This window comes from Schistocerca cancellata, chromosome 1 (genome assembly GCF_023864275.1).
Source record: "Schistocerca cancellata isolate TAMUIC-IGC-003103 chromosome 1, iqSchCanc2.1, whole genome shotgun sequence".
NCBI classification, from domain to species: Eukaryota; Metazoa; Arthropoda; class Insecta; order Orthoptera; family Acrididae; genus Schistocerca; species Schistocerca cancellata.
The window spans coordinates 685,923,265-685,945,287 of NC_064626.1; the positions used below are offsets into that span (position 1 = coordinate 685,923,265).

Here is a 22,023-nt window from a genome sequence, read left to right on the forward strand (position 1 = left end):
AGGGCCGCAGGCAGTGATCATGTGTGCTATTTCAGAGTCGATGCCAGGCCAGTACACATGACGGCACGCCAGAGATTTTGTGCGAGACACACCCCAGTGCCCTTGGTGAAGGAGGCGCAAGACCGAAGCACACAAAGACGCAGATACCACAACATGCGGCGAAGCATTGTCAGTGGAGAGGAGGATAACACCATCCCTAGCCGTGAGGCGGTAGTGCAAAGCGTAGTAGTTCCGCAACGGATCAGAAGTCTTAGCGGTCGCGCGATCTGGCCAACCCTTCTGAATACAGCTTAAAACCCAGGAGAGGGTAGGGTCAGAACCCGTAGCAGTCGCCAGCCTGTCCCCAGTGATGGGGAACCCATCCACAACCCACTGCTCGGCAACATCCAAGTGGAAACACAAAAGCTCGTCCCTATCGAATGCCTGATCAGGACCCATGGGAAGGCGAGACAGAGCATCAGCATTTGTGTGTTGAGCTGTTGGCTGGAAATGATTCTCATAATTGAAACGAGACAAGTAAAGAGCCCAACGCTGGAGGCAGTGTGCAGCCTTGTCGGGAAGTGATGTTGATGGATGAAACAAGGAAACAAGTGGTTTGTGATCTGTAACAAGATGAAATTTTGAGCCGTAGAGAAAAACACCAAACTTATGAAGAGCATAAATAATGGCCAAAGCTTCCTTCTCAATTTGAGAATACTTTTGATGGGCATCCGTGAGCGTTTTGGAGGCATAAGCAATGGGTTGTTCCGAACCATCAGAAAAACGGTGCGCAAGGACTGCACCGACCCTGTATTGAGAGGCATCTGTGGCAAGAACAAGATGTTGGCCAGGTCGATAAGTAGCCAGGCACGGGGCCTGTTTCAGCATAGTCTTCAATTTCTGGAAAGCCGCTTCGCATGACGCGGACCAGTGAAAAGGCACGTTTTTATGCAACAGACACCGAAGCCACAGACGGTAAAAACTTGTGATAGTATGCTATTTTCCCCAAGAAGGCATGCATTTCCTTAACAGATGTAGGGCAAGGAAGGGCATCGATCACAGCGACAGTTAGCTGAAGTGGACGAATACCATCCCGAGAGAGTTGAAACCCCAAGTACGTGATAGATGCCTGAAAAAATTGTGATTTCTGAAGATTACACTTAAGACTGGCAGTCTGTAAGACGTGAAAAAGTGTGCGGAGATTTTGAAGATGTTCTTCAGTGGTGGAGCCAGTGACAACAATGTCGTCCATGTAATTGATACACCCAGGGACAGGGAGCAATAATTGTTCCAAGAATCGCTGAAAGAGAGCAGGGGCGCTAGCAACCCCGAATGGCAAGCGTTGGTATTGATAGAGGCTGAAAGGCTTGTTAAGGACCAGAAACGGCCGGGAAGCAGTATCGAGAGGAAGTTGATGATAAGCTTCTGACACGTCAATTTTAGAAAAATACTGGCCTCCAGCAAGTTTAGTGAACAGTTCCTCAGGCCGGGGCATAGGGTAAGTGTCGACGAGGCATTGAGCATTTACAGTGGCTTTGAAATCGCCACAGAGATGAATATCACCATTTGGCTTAGCAACGACAACGACAGGAGAGGACCACTCACTGGAAGTGACAGGAAGCAAGACCACTGAAGTAGTGAGACGATCCAACTCCCGTTTTACCCGATCACGAAGGGCCACAGGAATGGGCTGAGCCCGAAAAAACTTAGGCCGAGCAGTGGGTTTGAGCGTGATATGAGCTTCAAAGTCGTTTGCACGGCCTAACCCAGGAGAAAAAAGGGACGAAAATGTCGTCGACAAGGAATCCAGTTGAGCATAAGGAATAGCATCAGAGACAATATTGACAGATTTATCTATGGAGAACCCAAAAACGCGAAAGGCATCGAAACCAAAAAGATTTTCTGCGTTGCCCTGGTCGACAACAAATATGGGAACAGTGCGAACGACGGATTTGTAAGATACCTCAGCATTAAACTGTCCCAAGAGAGAAATCTTCTGTTTATTGTACGTCCGTAATTGCCGAGTGACAGGTGACAGGAGTGGAGAACCCAACTGAAGATACGTCTGAGAATTATTTATAGTGGCAGCAGAACCGGTATCCACTTGCATGCGAACATCTCCACCAGGGATTTGGACAGTGAGGAATAACTTCCCTGAAAGGGAAGAAGTGCAATTGACAAACAACACAGAATCAGAATCAGCGTCATGTTCATGAACATCATGTATGCGGTCGGATTTGCAAACGGAAGACACATGACCTTTCTTTTTGCAATTGTGACACACAGCCCAACGTTGGGGACAATCCTCGTGTGAATGTTTCGTAAAACACCGCGGACATGATGGTGTCCGCCGCTCGTGGTCTCGCGGTAGCGTTCTCGCTTCCCAAGCACGGGGTCCCGGGTTCGATTCCCGGCGGGGTCAGGGATTTTCACCTGCCTCGAGATGACTGGGTGTTTGTGTTGTCCTCATCATTTCATCATCATCCAGGAAAGTGGCAAAATTGGACTGAGCAAAGATTGGGTAATCGTACGGGCGCTGATAACCACGCAGTTGAGCGCCCCACAAACCAATCATCATCATCACCGTGGACATGAAGGAAGTTGCCGGGGTTTTGCTGCAGTTTCTTAGCGGGTTGTTTACAGCTAGGCCGAGGTTGCGCGTGGGAGCGCACTGCGGCCACGTCGGCCGGCGGGGACGCGCCGCACGCGTCGTCAACAGCGCGCAGAGGTTGTATTTCTCCGACATCACCCCACGCCTCTATTTGCGCCCCAGCGTCGCGAGAAATTTCAAAAGACTGCGCAATGGAGAGAACTTCATCTAGAGTTGGATTCGCCAACTGAAGGGCACGTTGCCGAACTTCTTTGTCGGGCGCCAACCGGATAATAGCATCCTGTACCATGGAATTGGCATAGGATTCTTTGTGAACGTCAGTAACAAATTGACACTTTCGACTGAGGGCGTGAAGTTCAGCAGCCCAAGCGCGATAGGATTGATGTGGCTGTTTTTGACAACGATAAAAGGCAACACGAGAGGCTACCACATGCGTTTGCTTTTGAAAATAGACAGACAGAAGTGAGCACATTTCAGCAAAGGACAAAGACGCAGGATCCTTCAAAGGAGCCAATTGCGACAACAACCGATACATTTGAGGTGAAATCCAGGAAAGGAACAGAGACTTCCATGGTTGTTCATCCGTGACATGAAATGCCAAGAAGTGCTGTCGAAGACATTTTTCATAATCAGACCAGTCTTCCGCCGTCTCGTCGTAAGGAGGAAAAGGAGGTATAGCCAACGACGAGAACCGCCCCGCATTTGACGCTGCGACGAAATCACGAATTGCTGCTGTTAGAAGCGTTTGCTATTCAAGGAGATTTTGCAATAGTTGCTCGACAGTAGCCATGGAACCCTGTGGGTCAACAGTGAAAAGGAAAAATCCCATCCTCGTCGCCAATTGTTATAACGTCAAGTTTAACACATATATTTCAGAACGACACAACACATATAAGTCACAGAGTAAGTTGACAAGCAAGACATGCGTACACGTTAGCATTCGAATGAGCACTGAGTCCCAGTCTAGCGGCCGCTGCTCTGCTGCTGGCCGCTTAGGTGCCGCAGCTGCTGCATGGCTGGCAGACAGCGCCGCACGTAGAGGATGCGCGTAATTGCGCGGCGGCGCTTTGAATGATCGGCGAGTCACAACATAAACCACTCGCAGTAGTCCATCCTTCGATCTATGTCGTCCTTGTTCATAATGTGCAGCAATGTTGGATTGTAAACTTTCCACTTTGCAGCCTTCAGAATTCATCATACACTTGATCAGCTTAACGTGCTTCCATGTGCACCCTGCTTCACAGATTTTTGAGGTGACGTAGTAAAATGTTGCAACACAGCAGCTCTGGAAGCTGGACTTCTTGATGTTTCTGGTCAGCCAGATCTTTCCTTATGCACGTTCTGAACAGTACCATCAGCTTCAAATGCATCTTGAATGCTATAAATTATTGTATGTGTTGATGGCAGAGTTTTGCACGCATTACACCATTGTCGTTGCACCTCCATCGTGTTTTCGTACTTCCAGTACCACTTCAATATGGCCTTGGGTTACTGAAATGACAATCTTACTTCATTCATTGCTATACTGTTGCGCTGGAAAACGCACACCAAAATATGTTTAGGAAACAATGGAGTATGCTACCATGGCAAAAAATATATCATTTTGTTTCAAAGATATTAACTATCAAAGAATGTTTACATTTTCCTTGATCTCATTTGCGCATACGACAGTAAGCATAAGCTTAACAAAAACTGTGATTTGCTCTCTATATCAGGAAACTAAAATTGTGAAGTTTGATTAACAGAGCACCCAATTGTACTCTGTTTTGTCTCTAGTCTGTCACTGTGATGAACACCACAATCAACATACAGACACACGTGCTGATGAGCATTCAGAATTTTCTTGGTGGGAAAAAAAAATCATATTCAGCAGCTCGTAACTTAATTTAGGAAGAAATAAAATTTTAGTTTTATCCTGTATGCATCAGAGATGTAGATTTATATTTTTATAAGATTAGGAATGTTGGCATATTATCTAGAAGTTTGCGAACTGTGCTAACAGTAAAGGTTAAGTTCTTGACAGATCTGCACCTGTGCAAAGATGGCCATTTGCTTCAATGCCAAAAATGATTTTGAACATAGTACAGTTATCTATAGAAGTGAATCTTGATTTAAACAACATTTAATGCACTGACACTTTCTGTTGCCAGTGGAAAGCCAGTTAATAGCAACAGTGGTCAATAGTTGCATATGCCTTGTGAAAGATGGTTTGATATATTCTTACTCTAAAGAATATCATGGTTGTATCAGGAAGTTGTCAATGTTACTGAATATTGTTTAGTAATGGTTAACTGCAATACTATCAGGACTGTGGTATATTACAACTTTTCCATTTTCCATTAGTGTTTCTTATTTCTACAGTAGTTATTGCATACAGAAAAGAGGCTTTAATCATTTGGAATTTTACATTATTTCCTGAATCATATTTATTTTTAATTAAATTTTGTAATTTATTCATCCAGATTTGCTTCATTTAGTTATTCCTAATTTTATTGATGTCTTATTGGTTAAATTTTATACTATTATTATTATTTTTACTTCTAAATATACCTGTGGCATCTTATGCATGTTTGACAGCTCTTTTTTATCTGTTAAAATATCAGAGTTTTGTTTATTTATTATGCTTTATGTTGTCCAATCACTTGCCTGGAATTGTATTTCATCAGCTGGGACTACAGTATCATAGCAGTGCTCAAAACAAATTTAAAAGAAATGGTTAAATTTTTTGTGCAGATTGGTGTGAGACAAACCCCACACACACACACACACACACACACACACACACACACACACACACACACACACACACACACACACACGCGGAATCCTTATTTTATCTCCATTTGTTACTGTTCGTATTAAATAGTTGATTCTGCAATTTGTTTAATGTACATTTTTTACTACAACTATTACCCCAGTAATAGTTGTAGTATAAATGTCCTTTAAACAAATTGTAGAATCAGCTATGTAATAAGATCAGTAACTACTACTCTTCCCAGACATGGCGTTGTGCCAGTCTTGGGTGGAAGAGGAGTGTGGTTGCTTTCACCATCATATCTCCCTTCGTATTTCATCTTATAAATAAGTAGTGGTTTGTCCTAGTAATCATTGATTCATCATAAATCCATAATTGAGCATTATGATAATTAATAACTTGATTACACCCTGTGAAGGCTATACAACATTCTGAGATAAGTAGAAGGTGCACTTTGATCGAAAGCTGAAAGTGAGTCCCACTCAGTAGCTGATTGGCAGATAGATAGATAGATAGAGAGAGAGGGAGAGAGAGAGAGAGAGAGAGAGAGAGAGGAGGAGGAGGAGAATGCAGATGGTGGCTAAATATACAATGAGTATTGCAGTAAGATTGATTATACATTAAGAAAGCATGCAGATATAAGAGTGAGACAACAGAAAATACTCTTCCATTTTCTATAGTAATATGGTGGTAGTACCAGCAGTTTTACGGGTTTAGAGATAAGCATGACCTACAATGCAGAGGCAGAAGAGGGGGTGGGTATGTTGAAGTAGACCAGATAAGAAGAGAGGAGGGAGAGTACATGGGGAAGGATACCTGTTGTTACCCACAGCCTACCATACTACATCCAAAATACTGACCACATTCTCCACTGATTCTTCACAATTCTTCTTCTTTTCTTCATTTCCCAATTGGTATTGTGCTTGCCTTTGGTGAAGCCATTTTCCTCTAGACCAACATTCTCAGTGCCCATGATCTTGTTGCAATTGCACATTACCTGTACCAGATGAATTTTCATCCTCCTTTCGTGTAACTGTAACAAACATGAAATTTCTTCTCTTTTGAAGATACCACCAGAATGTTTGCCATGTCATGCACACATGAATTACTCCTTCTGGTGCCACATTGTAAATGGGCGGTGTTAGGGAATACTTTCTAGTCCCGTAGAAACCTAAAATACCCGCATCTCTGTTAAGCCTCAAGAGGAACACAATAATATCTAATCTGGGCTCACAGTTTAGGATTGCCAACAACACCTCCAATTTAAAGTCCACCATGAATTACATGCCAAATTGTGTCTCCTAATACAGCTTGGTAACATATGGATGCTGCATTTGCAGTGACAAGTCATCACTTGTAGTAGGCTGAGCGTCCTGGAGAGGCCTTCACAGACAGAAACTACCCTCCTTAGTTCAAAATAGATTTGTGTCCTATCATCCATCAATCCTAACACACTTGCTGACCATTGGCAAAGAAATATTTCTTCACTTATCTTTCTGTACTGGGATGATTAAATCAGGTTCTCCACCAAGACATTGACTATCTTTTGATCCCTGAAATGAGGACTGTTGTCTTCAACACCATATGCCATGCACCCAACCTGCACAACATCCTTGATCTGATCCTATACCTCTCCTGCATCTAACCCCTTCCCATGGGTTATGTCCCTGTGGAAGGCTCAGGTGCTAGACTATCCCATTATCAGCCAACCACCTCTCTCTGCAGCAAAGTCATTAACTTTTCTTGCTCCGGCGAAGACAAAGTAACACATGGAACAAGCTACATTATATATAATATCTTTGCCACATCCACTTCAAATTATTCTGCGTGAATAAGGCCATCGATAAATCACCCACTATTTTGAATGGCCACAATGAAGCTGTGGCCATAGTCTGAGGATGCTGCGCAACATGAAGTGGTTGATTTCAACTGCAACTTCACAATCAGTGCCATTTGTAGTCTCTCCACCTCCATTAGTTTTCTGCACTGCACAGATTGGGGGAGGGGAGCAGTACTCTCTACAATACACACTTCAGTTTCATGACCCTCTCCCTCTTTCCATTTTCAGTCTAAACTAGCCCACTGAATGAATTGGTTCAGTGCATTGGGGAGAATGGCATTGGAATGTATGGCCAATCTAATTTAGGTTATACATGGTTGCCCTCGTCTGTCTTTAGTTTTACATGATTGCTTGTTAAAATAGAGATTTTTTTTAATAAAATTGTTCCAATTCTAATGGCCTCACAGTTGACAGGAAGTTAATTCTTAAGTTTCTTTCCTTCTTTCCTAATATATACTGTGTAGGGATTATGTTGTAATGAAATTATTGATATTAGAGTAACTATTAAAGAGGTGTTGAATTGAAATGTGAAGAGGTGTTGAATTGAAATGTGGGTAAAAGGTTGATATAAGACATCCTGAAGCATCAAAGAATAACTACTTTGGAAATGAATGGAAGTGTGGGGGCTAAAAATGGTAGAGGTAGAGCACAGCTTGATGTAGATGTACATTAAGGAGAGATGTTGCAGTAGTTACACAGAGATGGAGAGACTAGCATGGAGAGCTGCATCACACTAATCTTCGGCCTAAAGAACACACCAGACTTCAGGGCCTAAAATATTGTATGGAAACTTTAAGAAATAAATTATGCAGCACATCATTGACTGCAATCAGAAAGTTGCAAGTGAATATGATAATGAATATTTTTACTATTAACCAGAAAAATGTGAAGAAAGAATGAATTCAAAGTCCGACACCCTCAATTCTAATTCTGTAGTAAAAGGCAAAGTTTGGTGACTATCTGGAACAGCATTTGCTAACACACCTTGGTTGAATATTTGCTGAGGTTAATCAGTTCTCAATATGTTCTGCAATCATTGGTGACAGTTGATGAGGCATTTTATATTCTACAGTGATATTGATGACGCAATCATACTTTGAACTCTGCTGCAAAGGCCATACAATATAGCTTTTACAAAATCCTTAAGAGTAATGTGTATCAGTTACATACACAATATTATTTTGTGTGTGTGTGTGTGTGTGTGTGTGTGTGTGTGTGTGTGTGTGTGTGTGTGTCACACATCATTGTTCGATAATTTTTGTAATGTACTGAAGAGATATGGAATGGATAGTGTCTTGAAAGGAGGATATAAGATGAACATCAACAAAAGCAAAACGAGGATAGTGGAATGTAGTCGAAATAAGTCAGGTGATGCTGAGAGTATTAGATTAGGAAATGAGACACTTAAAGTAGTAAAGGAGTTTTGCTATTTGGGGAGCAAAATAACTGATGATGGTCGAAGTAGGGAGGATATAAAATGTAGACTGGCAATGGCAAGGAAAGTGTTTCTGAAGGAGAGAAATTTGTTAACATTGAGTATAGATTTAAGTGTCAGGAAGTCGGAAGCGAAACATGGACAATAAATAGTTTAGACAAGAAGAGAATAGAAGCTTTCGAAATATGGTGCTACAGAAGAATGCTGAAGATTAGATGGGTAGATCACATAACTAATGAGGAGGTATTGAATAGAATTGGAGAGAAGAGAAGTTTGTGGCACAACTTGACTAGAAGAAGGAATCGGTTGGTAGGACATGTTCTGAGGCATCAAGGGATCACCAATTTAGTATTGGAGGGCAGCGTGGAGGGTAAAAATCGTAGAGGGAGACCAAGAGATGAATACACCAAGCAGACTCAGAAGGATGTGGGTTGCAGTAGGTACTGGGAGATGAAGAAGCTTGCACAGGATAGAGTAGCATGGAGAGCTGCATCAAACCAGTCTCAGGACTGAAACCACAACAACAACAACTGAAGAGATAATGTTAAAGTTATTGCACATTCTTCAGCTGCAGCACAGCTCCCAATGCAGGGACAGGAGTGGGTTATAAATTCATTAATTTTTGAAAATGAAAGTATTATCTTTAACTGAAATATTTTTGGTATTTTTTTCAATGTGCCCTTTTGCAACTTTCGTTTTCTTAGTAGAAACTTATTCTGCATTTGTAATCAGTGAAAAGTGAAGTATGTAATTACATGAACTTCTTTTGCTTTTACCACTTCCTTGAGCCTGGCAATTTTCTTAAATTCTTCACAGTTTTACTCAAAGTTTTATTGTTCACCTTTTCATTTGTAATTTACTGTTTAAATTTAACTCCTCCTCTTCTCCTCCTGCTCCCCCCCCCCCTCCTCCCCTCCACTCCCACTTCCATTTACTGTTTTATTGTTCGCTCAAAGTATCGTGCACTTTACATTCTCATTTTTTACTAATTTCTTCTTGATATTTTCCTTTGTTTGGAGACTGTTCTCCATTCTGTGGTTTTTTGGTCCTATTGTATGCAGCATTTGTTCTCCTTTGTTTGTTTGTTTCTTTTTTTACCTACCATGTGCTGGCATTTTCATGTGGATTTTTATTTTGCACTTAAGATACAACATAATGCTGCAGTTTCTGTTGCGCACCTACTATGTTTGTACTTTTATTTAAATAATTGAAATTTTCATGTTTATAAAGTTTTCTTTCATGGACGCAACATATGCACAATCTACAATGACCTCATCAAACAAGGTGACTCGTAATCGCATGCTAGAATTACATTGGGGAGGATGGCATTTTAAATTCCTGTCTAGCCATTTTAATTTAATACTATATTGCAGTGCCTGTGTTGTTCAGAAATACTTCATACTTCTGAACAACACAGTGTTCCTTCAGTCATGCATGACCACAGGAACAGACACCACAGTAACTACAGCTATCATGAAATACATGAAATGTATCCACAGTGCTTATTCCTTTGGACATGCAAGTGACTTTTAATTAAAATGTCTTCCCTGTACAGGAATATAGATAACGAATGCACGAGTGCAGGTTGTAGGCGTAGAGTTGACGACAGATGGAAAGTTGGGTCTGGCTGTGAGTCATGTTCAGATAGCATTATTGTAAAATCAAACAGTGGAAACTCCAGGTAGGAATGTCAGCAATGTAGGAAAAGATAGAATGCTACTTACGGGGCATTAAGACCTGAGATTCTGGAGGTGGCAGTGGTGTGTGGATGAGGGGTGCTTGCTTGTGTATATGAATGGTGTGTGTGTGTGTGTGTGTGTGTGTGTGTGTGTGTGTGTGTGTTTGCTGATGAAGGCTGTGGCTGAAAGCTCTATGTAAGTGTCTTTTAATTGTGCCTGCCCGCAGCTTAATGTGTGTTCTTTACTGTAAGTAGCAATGTCTTTTCCTACTCCATTGCAAATTTTCATTTTCATCATTTCATTATACAGCAGATGATTCTCCATATTTGCAACTGTGAATACATTTCATGAATCTTAAGTTTTCCCAAATTGCGTAAAGCAAGTACTTAGATTAAGATGGCTCCGCTGAAAAGTAAATGCGTAATTGCTTTTTCCACAGCAGGTTTAAGCTCCATCTCTAATAATTTTGTTGATGGGGTGTTAAACCCTAATCTTCGTTGTTTTCCCGTTAATGGCCTCATCACCATCGGTATGGCAAATCTAAACTTCTTTCCTTCTGTCATCATCATCATCATCATCATCATCATCATCATCATCATCTATATTACATTTCATATTGCATTTTACAATAAGTGGAAAATAGTAAGTTATGACATATTTGGTACCTCATGGTTTCACTGCAGATTATGTCATTGTCTTTAAATCCACGCACATTACTATAACCTGTTTTACATTTTAGTAGAGAATCCACTTACCTAGTTTCTGTAATTTGTGAGTAGAATGATTGGCCCCATCAGAAGATGCAAATGGTGTCCGATTGTAACAAATAGGTATTCTTGCTGACACATGTGACTTACCTTCATTGCCTGTTGATGAAACTATCTGTTGCTGCAAAACTGGGTGCTAATTCAGATAAAGAATTTGGAGTGTATCTTTTTAATTGATATTTGTTGTGATGATGGTAATCTTTCCTGAAACAATGTTCACAACAATAAGAAACACATTTTAAAAATTACAATCGTGTATGTCGTGGCCAAAACCGTGTTTAATAGTGGGATTAAATAGTACAGCAAACAGTGTGTTCCCACCTGCTGATTTCCATATTTCTTTCATCTTGCTTTTGTTGCTGACCGTCCAAAAGATGTCCATTGCACTTTTAGCCTTCTTGTTTTACTGTTATGTACAAAGGGCATTCAAAAAGTTTTGCACAGACGTCTCTAATTTTTTTATTTTTTGCAGGAGGAGAATGAAATTTTTTGTGAATATTTGGAACATTTAGCTATACATTGTGCATACTCAATGTAGCCCCCATCAGCTGTGACAGATCTGGCCCAACGTTCATTCCATGATGGAAATGCACTTTGGTAAAATTGTGGGGGTTGACTTTTACACCATCGCTTGACACAGGAAATACGGTCTTTCTCATTATCAAATGTTTTACCGCACAGGTGGGTCTTCAGATGACCAAAGAGATAAAAACCAGTCCGAGCCAAGTCTGGATTGTAAGGAGGATGGGGAACAATTTTCCAATCCATTTTCCTGATTTTCTCCTCCGTCATCAGGGCTGTATGGGGTTTGGCATTGTCATGGTGTAGTCTGATGATGTGACCCTGAAGCTGTGGTCTGTTGGTTTTGATGGCATGTCGCAGATTGTCCGATGACAAACAGTAATGGTCCTAGTTAAGTTTGGAGCCAGGTGCCAAAAAGTCAATGAAAATGACACCAAACTGATCCCAGAAGAAGGAGGCCATCACCTTTCAGCCTGCTGTTCATGCTGTGCTTCTTTAAACCTCTGCAACCATCGCTGGATACTGCTGTGATCCACTGTGTCCTCCCCGTAAACTGGGAGCAACTTCCTGTGAATCGATGTGGCAGAGTCATTGCCAGTCTTGAAGAGGAACTCCATCACTGACCGTTGTAGCAACCTGACATCTACTTCACAGTCCAGTATGGATCACCTGTAAATAAAAGAAAATACTTTTATATACTAACTTATAGCTAAATGTTGCAAGTGTGTTCACAAAAAATTTTGTTCTCCTCCTGCAAAAAATAAAAAAAATTAGAGACGACTGTGCAAAACTTTTTGAATGCCCTTTGTATCTCTCAACTTCATCAGAAAACTTTCCTTGTAGATGTCTCTACTTCTCGGATCAATGGGAACTGATGACTGTGTTTGGTTCCTTTACCCTGTCCCCATTACCTACCAACCAACCAACCAACCAAAAAACATACAATGTGTGTTGCATTCCAGTTAAAGATATGTTTTCAGTTTTGTGAAAAACTACTACTTCATGTAACCGACAGCTAAAAATTTCTTCATGTAACAGACAGCTAAAAGTTTAATTATAGTTTTTTATATGAATTTAAGTGACTTCTGTTGTATGAAGAACTTAATTGTTTAGTGACTAAGCTCCACAAACATACAGTGATCTACTATGACAAAACATTATTAAAGAAATATGTTATCAGTGCCCGTATTTTCCCTGAGGCTTGCAGCAACATCACTATCAGTGTATCACTGTGTGATCCCAAGATATTTGCAGAGTCTTCTCAGATTCAGTGTAAGAAAGTGTTCTTGACAAATGTGTGTGATTTATTAGGTGTTAATAGTAATTTACATATTGCGCAGATAAAAAGGACAGCAGCAAAACTTCTAACATGTCATATAACAGAAGGTATCCAAAATGTAGACAACTAAAATATTGTCCCAGAAGTAGGCTGTATGTGTCAGAGTCAGTCAAATGGAAGATTTATTGATTCTGACAACTCTTTTAATCATGACACAATGGAATTAAAGATATTAGATGGCAGTGGGCATTGAATTCTATCAGTTGGCCAGTTGAATATTTGTGATGGACCAGAATTTGTCTGTTCTTTTTGGACATGTCCACAATAACAGATACCAAATATACACATTTTAATGTTATAACTCATATATGCAGTACATTAAACCACCACTGGTACTGTTATAATAGAGGTCTAAATATACTTACTGCTCCATGTTGCTATCCAGTATTGTTGCATTTTCAAATACAATTTAAGTGTTTTATAATTAAACTTTCTTCTGTACTAATTCTTAGTTGTATTCAGTTAGGCCTACAAATACAGCAGTAATAATATAAAGAATATTTTCACTAGCAGAGATGCTTATTCAGTTTGTAAGAGGGTAAGATACTTCTGCATAAGGCATGGTTGTTGTGGTTTGCAAAAAGCTCATGCTTGTTAGGCAGATGTACTGCAAAACTCCCATACTAATGGGAATGTTATCCATTTTTTAAATATATTGTAGCTGAACTTCCATGCATTTGCATTGTAGCATTGATTTTGTTATTTAGTGTGCATTAAAAAGTCACTCTTATTGTTTTGTCTGCACTGTATTTTATTTCAGTGAAAAAGGCCACTGTCTGTGAATGCTGTCAGTTAGCAACATTAAGCTGTACAGCACTTTGCCATCTGAATTAGAAGCTGTACAATGATAGCAGCTTATAGGTAGCTTATATTCACTCTGTATACCATTTGGCATTGTGATTTTGATCCTTTTTTCTCAGGATGTATAGAAATATATATTTTTTCTGTGAAGTGTTTCACTACTTGTGGCTAATGTACTTTGCATTACGAGTTGATTCATATGAATAACATTCTGACTGCAAACCTGCAGGAGGAACATATCCGTTACCAAAAACAATTTAAGGCAAACCATCTCTGGACTTAATGCTCCTTTTTTTTTTTTTTTTTTTTTTTTTTTTTTAAAAAAATCATGTCTTCCTGCAGGAGGTACTATTGGTCAAAACTAGAAGAAAAGTCCTTGTAAATAAAAGTTCAGAAACCAATGCCTGTAGAGATGTGGGCAATTTTCTGATAATGCATAATGTATAGCATTCAGTCATCTTAATGTTGCAGTTCATTGCACGATGAACTACCAGCGCTACTGGAGAATGTTACCCGTGCAGGAAGACATTGACTGTGGCTTATGTACAACAGGGCACCACCCCATTTTCTACAGATCATTTGACGGTATTTTGCTGCAATGTTTCATGAAAAGTGAGTTGGTTACATTGTACAGACATTACAGAATCAATGCGTGTGACGTAATCTGAATGGCGCAAGATATATGTACTGCGAAGAATGGTTGAAGGGTGTGGTAGGATGTGTGGCAACTATATGTAGCACTGCTTGTAGTGCCTACCTCTACATAACAGACAGATGGGAATGAGAGGACAGATTGATCAGTGTCTCAACAGGTGTTGGTTTCCATGTAGTTTTGACCCAGACTATCTCCTGTAGGAATGTGATAGAAAGAAAAAAAAAATCAAAATGTGTTTCTTGTACCTACTGCAGTTTGCTCATAACATTTATTTGAGGGATTACTAAAACAAAGTGCTGTTTCCTGAAATGAATAATTGCTTTACTGATGCACCCACTTGTACAATCAACAAGAATTTCCAAAATATTTAGCAGTGTGTTGTAACCTGTGCAGGACTTGGTTTTTGATATTTAATTGTAAGTATTCACAAGCTCTGTAATGCTTATATGTCAGCAGATTTTCGTTTGTGAACCTTTGCAACCTGGCATTATGATGCCGAAATCCTTAGGAACAATGTACGGCATTTTACCATGAAAAAAACCATGAAGGTAAATTTATATGCTGAGCTTAACAGTAAAATGTTGGACAAAATTTAGGCAAGTAATGTTCACAAAATGAGAAATGTAATTAATTTTAATGCAGTATATTAGCATATATTTGCTCATGTTCCATTTAGAAATAACCAGGATATAAATTAGAACTCTGAATTGTTGATTTTATAAAATCAGATTAAGCTCAATACTGTAGATGCATTTTGTAAGCCTATTTATGGTGATGGAAGGAATTAAAACGTGTTGGCAGATTGCACAGACACACTTTTGTGTCAAACAGCACTCTAGATATAGAGTTTAGTTTTACTGAAAAAATTGACATGTTCTTAATGACATTTTCAGTTCGCAACGGTTCTCCGTGGAGGTGAAAAACTGACACTTCGAGCTGAAGACATTGTGCTAGGTGATGTGGTTGAAGTGAAGTTTGGTGATCGCATTCCAGCAGATATTAGGATTATTGAATCTCGAGGGTTTAAGGTTGATAACTCTTCACTGACAGGAGAGTCGGAACCACAGAGCCGCAGCCCAGAATTTACACATGAAAATCCCCTCGAGACAAAGAATCTTGCATTCTTCTCTACAAATGCTGTTGAAGGTATATAATTAATTGTAAAGATTTGTTCCTGTTGTGAGAATTCGTTTACTTTAAATATGTACTGTTTCCTAGTGCTCACAGCTGGGGATGTATGAAATTATTATATGTACAAAATTTTTGGTTGGCAATGTAGTTTCAGTTGACAGGGAAATAGGATGTGACTTCATTTAAATTTCTCCATAAGGTATGGAAGGAAATTATCTTTCTGCCATGATGTACAACATTTAAATTATTTAGTTCATGAAAGTTGTAAAAATAATTTGATAGAACTATAACAGATTTCTTTATTTTCAAAGGTACTGCCAAAGGAGTAGTAATAAGCTGTGGTGACAATACAGTAATGGGGCGAATTGCTGGTTTGGCGTCGGGATTGGATACTGGTGAAACGCCTATTGCTAAGGAAATTCACCACTTCATCCATTTAATCACTGGAGTTGCTGTTTTTCTTGGCGTTACCTTTTTCGTCATAGCTTTCATCCTTGGTTATCATTGGCTCGACGCTGTCATATTTCTTATTGGTATGTTTATTATATATTTTTTTATGTTTATCGTAAAGTAGTATGAATGTCGTGTGTAAATGTTTATTTTATTTTTATATTGGTCTGAGAAGAATAAGACTGTGATAGCTACATAGAAAAAAATCATGGTGCAAAACTACTACTGTGACGAAATTTTTTAGCACACTGACTACTGTTACGTGCGTAGGAAATAAGACTTTCATTATGTTGTAAGGAGGTTCATTAGTCACCTGCAGATCATAGTAGTAGATTGTAGTTTATTGAAGATGTGACTCAGTAACTTGCAAAAGAGACTTTTGATCATTTTCAGTCATTTAATGTGACTGTGAAGAGGATAGTAATGAAGTAAAAATCAAATCAGCTTTACTTGGTAGAGAAGTCATTTAAAAATTAGTTGTGTTTATCATATAGTTATTTACAAAGGAGAAAATCAGTGAAAATTTGTAACATTGTTGGTCAGCTTTGAAAATTGTGCATTTGAGCTCACTTGCATAGACATACCTAGAGAGAGAGAGAGAGAGAGAGAGAGAGAGAGAGAGAGAGAGAGAATGAATGAATGAATTTGGTTTACTGTAAAGTATTGACATATTTAACTGATAGAAATATGCAAAATGTAATGACTAACCGTTTTTTCTTGTTAGGTATCATTGTAGCTAATGTACCTGAGGGCCTGCTGGCCACTGTGACAGTGTGTCTGACGCTGACAGCAAAGAGGATGGCCTCAAAGAACTGCTTGGTGAAGAACTTGGAAGCTGTAGAAACTCTTGGTTCCACCTCAACCATATGCTCAGACAAGACTGGAACCTTGACTCAGAATCGTATGACTGTTGCCCATATGTGGTTTGATAACCAGATAATTGAGGCTGATACTACAGAAGACCAGTCAGGTTTGTTAACTATAATTTTGAAATTACTGATCCTACATTACACAAGTTGATGGAAATGTATGTTAGTTCTGTGAAATTTAATAAATTTCATATTTTTTCGAATTACAAAGCACATTTTTCATATGAATGCTTTGAAATACTCAGTTTTACAGGAACTGTGAGACAAACAATACAATTTTCTTCCCAAAAAATATGCAGTTTTGTTTATCTTTCTGATTGGTCTTGTGTACTGTTTACATTTTTCAAAATATACTTCATTCTATTTTTACGTTTCACTTTCCCATGATCTGCGTGTGTTTTATAAAAATATTGTCTAGTTACTTTGGATTCAGTTTCCTCTCATTAACTTCACTAAGCTTTTCAGGAATTTCAATTCCGTGTCATCTCTGTCTTTTAAGGATGAAGTCATATTCAATCAGACAGATGAGCCTATAATAAAATTTGTATTTTGTATTAAAGTTTTTTAGATATTTGGATGCAAGCTAGTTTCGTAAGAGACTTCCATTAGGGACTCCAATCGTTACTGAGTGGATTCCGATCATTGAAAATGACTATTACAAAAAAGCTTTTTGACTGGAATGTTTTCTTTCACAAAAACTTCAACTTTTTTAATTTCCAATTAATGGTTATATATTTTGGGAATCAGCAGCATTTTTCTGCTGATGAACAGTGTGTTTCTCTGATCTAATATTTTTCTTGACATTATTTTTCTTTTCACCCAATTTGATAATTAAACAAATTGGGGGAATATTGATGTCAGTTTAGTTTAGTTATGTCAGGGTGTCTACGACCCGGGACAACCGGGAGATCCAGGAAAAAACTGGGAATTTTTTCATCCGGGAGAAAACCGGGAAAAACCCGGGGATTTTCTTGAAATCCGGGAATTTTTTCATTGTTTTTGTTCTCAGTTAAATTTTTGTTACTTTGACTGGTAAGAACTAATACTCTAACAAAGGATATTACTGTATCCCGCTACTGCAGAATAATACTGCAGCCATAAAACATGAACGAGAGAAAAAACTAAAATAAAACTTAAATTGCAAACGAAATGCGCCATATACAGCAACAGAACACAGTGCTCATACAAGTGGCTGGCAGCAGCAAAATGTGTCAAATGCTTTAGGAAGACTATGCAATGCTTCGTAACAACAAATTGCCTCTGATGAGCATGACGTCACAACTGTTAACATTAGATTTGTTTTAGCAGTTACGAGTGGGATCATGCGCATGCGCAGTTGAGTAGTACCTTCTTCCGCTTCTGGCTACAGCAAAAAAAGCAGCTAGGTGCTACTGGGAAAAATTTTACTGGTGCACCCAAGCTGCCAGATTGCTCAGCAGCCCTGGGTCTAGGAGTGCGGGGGAGGGGGGGCAAATTCATATAAAACTTGTTTCACAAAGCGCATAGCATCCACCATACGTTGGTCTATCGATTATTCGTATGACTTTGAAACGTGTCCCTGTCGGTTTGTGAACATTGTTGAACACATTCTGAGTTGATTTCTGAATGAATCATAAGTTGATTTGTGAATGTGTGCATAGTGTACGTGATGTCTCTGTCAGTGGAATCCTCGTCACATCTAGAAATAAACTTTCCTGCAGACAAAGGGGGCTATACGAGCTGAGCAGAGTATAGCCGAACGAAAGAAAGCCAACCACTGTCTGATCATGTGGTTGATAGGGTTTGCAAATGATGAGCGTTGTTAAGATTACCAGCGAAATCCATAGATTCAGACTACCAGAGTGCGAATAAACGACTAACAGGAATAACAGGTAAAAAAGATTACGTATTATCTTCTCAATGTATCCAAGAAAATGAAATTTTGACAGAAAATTTTTGTCCAGATCGCAATACTAGCAAGGGCCAATTCTACAGTCACCGGCTAGCAGCCGCTTTAAGGTCTATTCTGGAAGTAGCACGGAAAACGCGTTGTACGAACACGTAACAATGCCTAACCGGAGAATAATTGCGGGATAACTAAACTGGTGATTCTGGCAGAGTTAGTGAAGTTAACCGGCGAATAAGCTTTGACATTGGCAGGAATAGATACAGAATTAGTGATAACAACATTGTTTGTTAGAACGAGGAAGGAGAAGAAACGGGGACATCACACAAATTACGGAAGAATAAGACGATTCCAAATTTCTATAAAAATTTCGCACTACTAATTTTCGATCTCATGCTTGAGAAACTGGATCGTATGAATGAAGTGTAAAACTATTTCCTAACGTAAAGCTTTTTGCTTGTAGTAGGTATAATAGGCATTTGATATTGGTACTTTGTGAATTATAATCTGCCGTGTTATAAAAACAACCATTTCTGCCAAAACGGTCTCGTTTATTTGTCGTGTGTTACAATTGCTGCAGTATTATAAAGCCCTATTTTGTTTTATCTCGCAGACAGTGATAAAATATAGGTAATCAGGTCAAGAAACCACACCAGTTTTGGTCCTATTTGTAATTACAGCTTTTTCAGTATTAGACGACGACATTTCGATTTTTCATGTAGCAAAACGTTTGACGAACTTTGATGAGGTAACAGATCCTTTCACAGAAAGGAAAGCATGCCATGTAAAGCTGTAGCAAGATTAGGCAGGAAAAAAATCTAGGAGCTAAGGATTGAAGAAATGCGTAATGTCTTGCTTGTCTCTTCTCTTTACTGGCTTTATGTATCCTATACTTAATTTTATGTCGCACAAAGCAGCAAGTTGTTAGCTAATAGGGAATAAAGAGTGCAAATTTTCTGAAGAGTTTTTTTTTTTTTCTTAAAAAAAAAAAAGAAAAAAAAAAGAGGGGCAGGATGTCAAACCGGCTGACTGATAGCAGGAGAGGCACCATAGGACATTTTAATTTCCGCTGTCCTGAACATTGTTTGATGGCATCCAGTACAAAATATACACGTTTCAATTCCACAGACTGAAATACCGTGAAGTGCAATAGAAGAATGCTGTGTGAAGAGGTGTGGCGCTGCACTTTGGCACACTTAAGGTCAGATAACATGTCTTAAATATCCTTGGACACGTATGTTTTATGTATCAGAGTCTTCAGAAAGATGTGCACTGCAAAATGAACGTATTTTTCAAAATTCGATTTTTTAAATTTTCTACGTCCTATCTCAGATGCTCGAGGGATGCCACTATCTTCTATTGCCCCGGTTTGGAAATATCGTAGATACTGGTCTGATGCACAGAGCAGTCTGAGTTATAATAGGGAAGCGGGTAGTCTCCATGTGACCCGTGTTTACATTTAGTGATTTTGCTGTTTCCTCTTTGTCTACTGCACTCACGTCAAATGAAAACAAAATTGATTTCTTTGGCCGGTAGCAGTCATGTGAATTAAAATACATTCACATAATGTTGATGGTGTTAGGACAGTAACCAGCCACAAATTTACTTTTAAGTTCCTTTATTCAAAGGCTACCGTTACCGGCTTCGAATCGTTGTGATTCATCCTCAGACGGTTAACATGCTTTCTTTATGACATGTGGTGTGTTTTTTATAGATTAATTGTCCTAAAATATAAATAATACATAATTATAAACACAGATGCTATGATATATCGTAACATTTGACGATGATGTGTGATACTCATATGTTTGTATGCTCTTTGTATGTATCAAAACATGTGGTGTGTGGTAGAAATCATCTCAGTGAAAAATCTTAAGCGTTCAGTGAGAACAATTTATGTGTGCAACAATAAGAATGCAGTGGGAATGCATTTATATCTGCTGGACGAAGTTTATGAAAACAAACACTCGAAAGCGACATTTCACCTAAATCACATGCAACGAAAATCGGTAACGCAACCATCTGTGTGTGGCGTGTTTATAATTATGTATTACTTATATTTTAGGACAATTAATGTATAAAAAACACACCACATGTCATAAAGAAAGCATGTAAACCGTCTGAGGATGAATCACAGCGATTCGAAACCAGTAATGGTAGCCTTTGAATAAAGGAACCGAAAGTAAATTTGTGGCTGGTTGCTGTCCTAACACCATCAACATTTGTCTTCAAACAACAGCCATGGTCTCCATCATGTCATCATATGACAAAATTACATTCACATAATTACGGATGGCTAAAATACGTTATTAGTTTCAGATTTTATTTCCAGCTTTCTGACAGTCAAGCATTAATTGCCATGCAGAACAATGAAGTTATTTTTATCGGTTTGCTGAAGAAATTTTCTTTTATTAATCTTTTCCGCTGAGGCAGTCTATATTTGAAACAAAGGGTTTAATTTCAAACTATTGGCTAGTTTCAACTGTTCGGAGCATTTCAAGTGTACGTTTTCATCTCCTAGAATGTATGGCATTATGCCATAACAAAGAACCAGACATGAGAAAACAAAGTACTGGTACCCAAGGAAATTTACATCCTGAAACAACCTTGAATAGCTTAATATAAGGTCGATGTCTACTTCACTGGGAATCTGGGACTCATTTAAAAATCAGCTCTTTGATGATGAGCTACTTAGAAGAATTTGTAGCCCAGAAGATCACACTTTTATGTCATTATTAAAAAAATTACTGGTACATTTGTGTGATATATCTTAAAATGTAATATGTGCATAAAAGCCCAACATTATATGTGAAATCTTAGCTTCTCTTGCAGCGTATTGGCCTTAGAGATCAATTTTATATGTGAAAGCTTTGTTTTTCTTGTAGCAACATTATATATATTAATTTAAACCATCAACTTTTCCTGTTCGTGTGTTCACAATACTTAATAGTGATGTTGCTATTGGCTGACTACACCACGTGGCCGAAGCTCTGAATATATGCTGTTATTGGCGGGCGAGATGACGTGACATGAACTATGACTGGCTTACAAATACGCATCGCAATTTCGATTTCAATGCTTCGGAAAGTAACATGCGGTGTTTGGTGGTATTCGAATTTATACTTTCATAATACGAAAATATGCAGCGTACATGTTACTGCACATCAAACATCTTTCCAAAAGGTGTTTCATTTTCTAAAGCGCCAGGAAATTCTACGCGCATGTATAGAACCATAACCATTCAAAGGATTGATAAATTATACAGTTCCAAGATAAAGTATACTGTCAATTAACAGGGAAAAACA

At 38.9% G+C, this 22,023-nt stretch overlaps 1 protein-coding gene across 6 annotated transcripts in view; it reads left to right on the forward strand.

Annotated features, from left to right (window-relative positions):
* Positions 1 to 22,023, forward strand: part of LOC126184325 (sodium/potassium-transporting ATPase subunit alpha) — a 669,161-nt gene that overhangs the window by 582,048 nt on the left and 65,090 nt on the right. For all 6 annotated transcript variants that reach the window (XM_049926734.1, XM_049926727.1, XM_049926720.1 and 3 more), the window contains 3 exons: positions 15,277 to 15,529; positions 15,826 to 16,047; positions 16,689 to 16,934. In XM_049926734.1, coding sequence (XP_049782691.1) covers positions 15,277 to 15,529; positions 15,826 to 16,047; positions 16,689 to 16,934 — 721 coding nt within the window. The remainder of the gene's footprint in view (positions 1 to 15,276; positions 15,530 to 15,825; positions 16,048 to 16,688; positions 16,935 to 22,023) is intronic.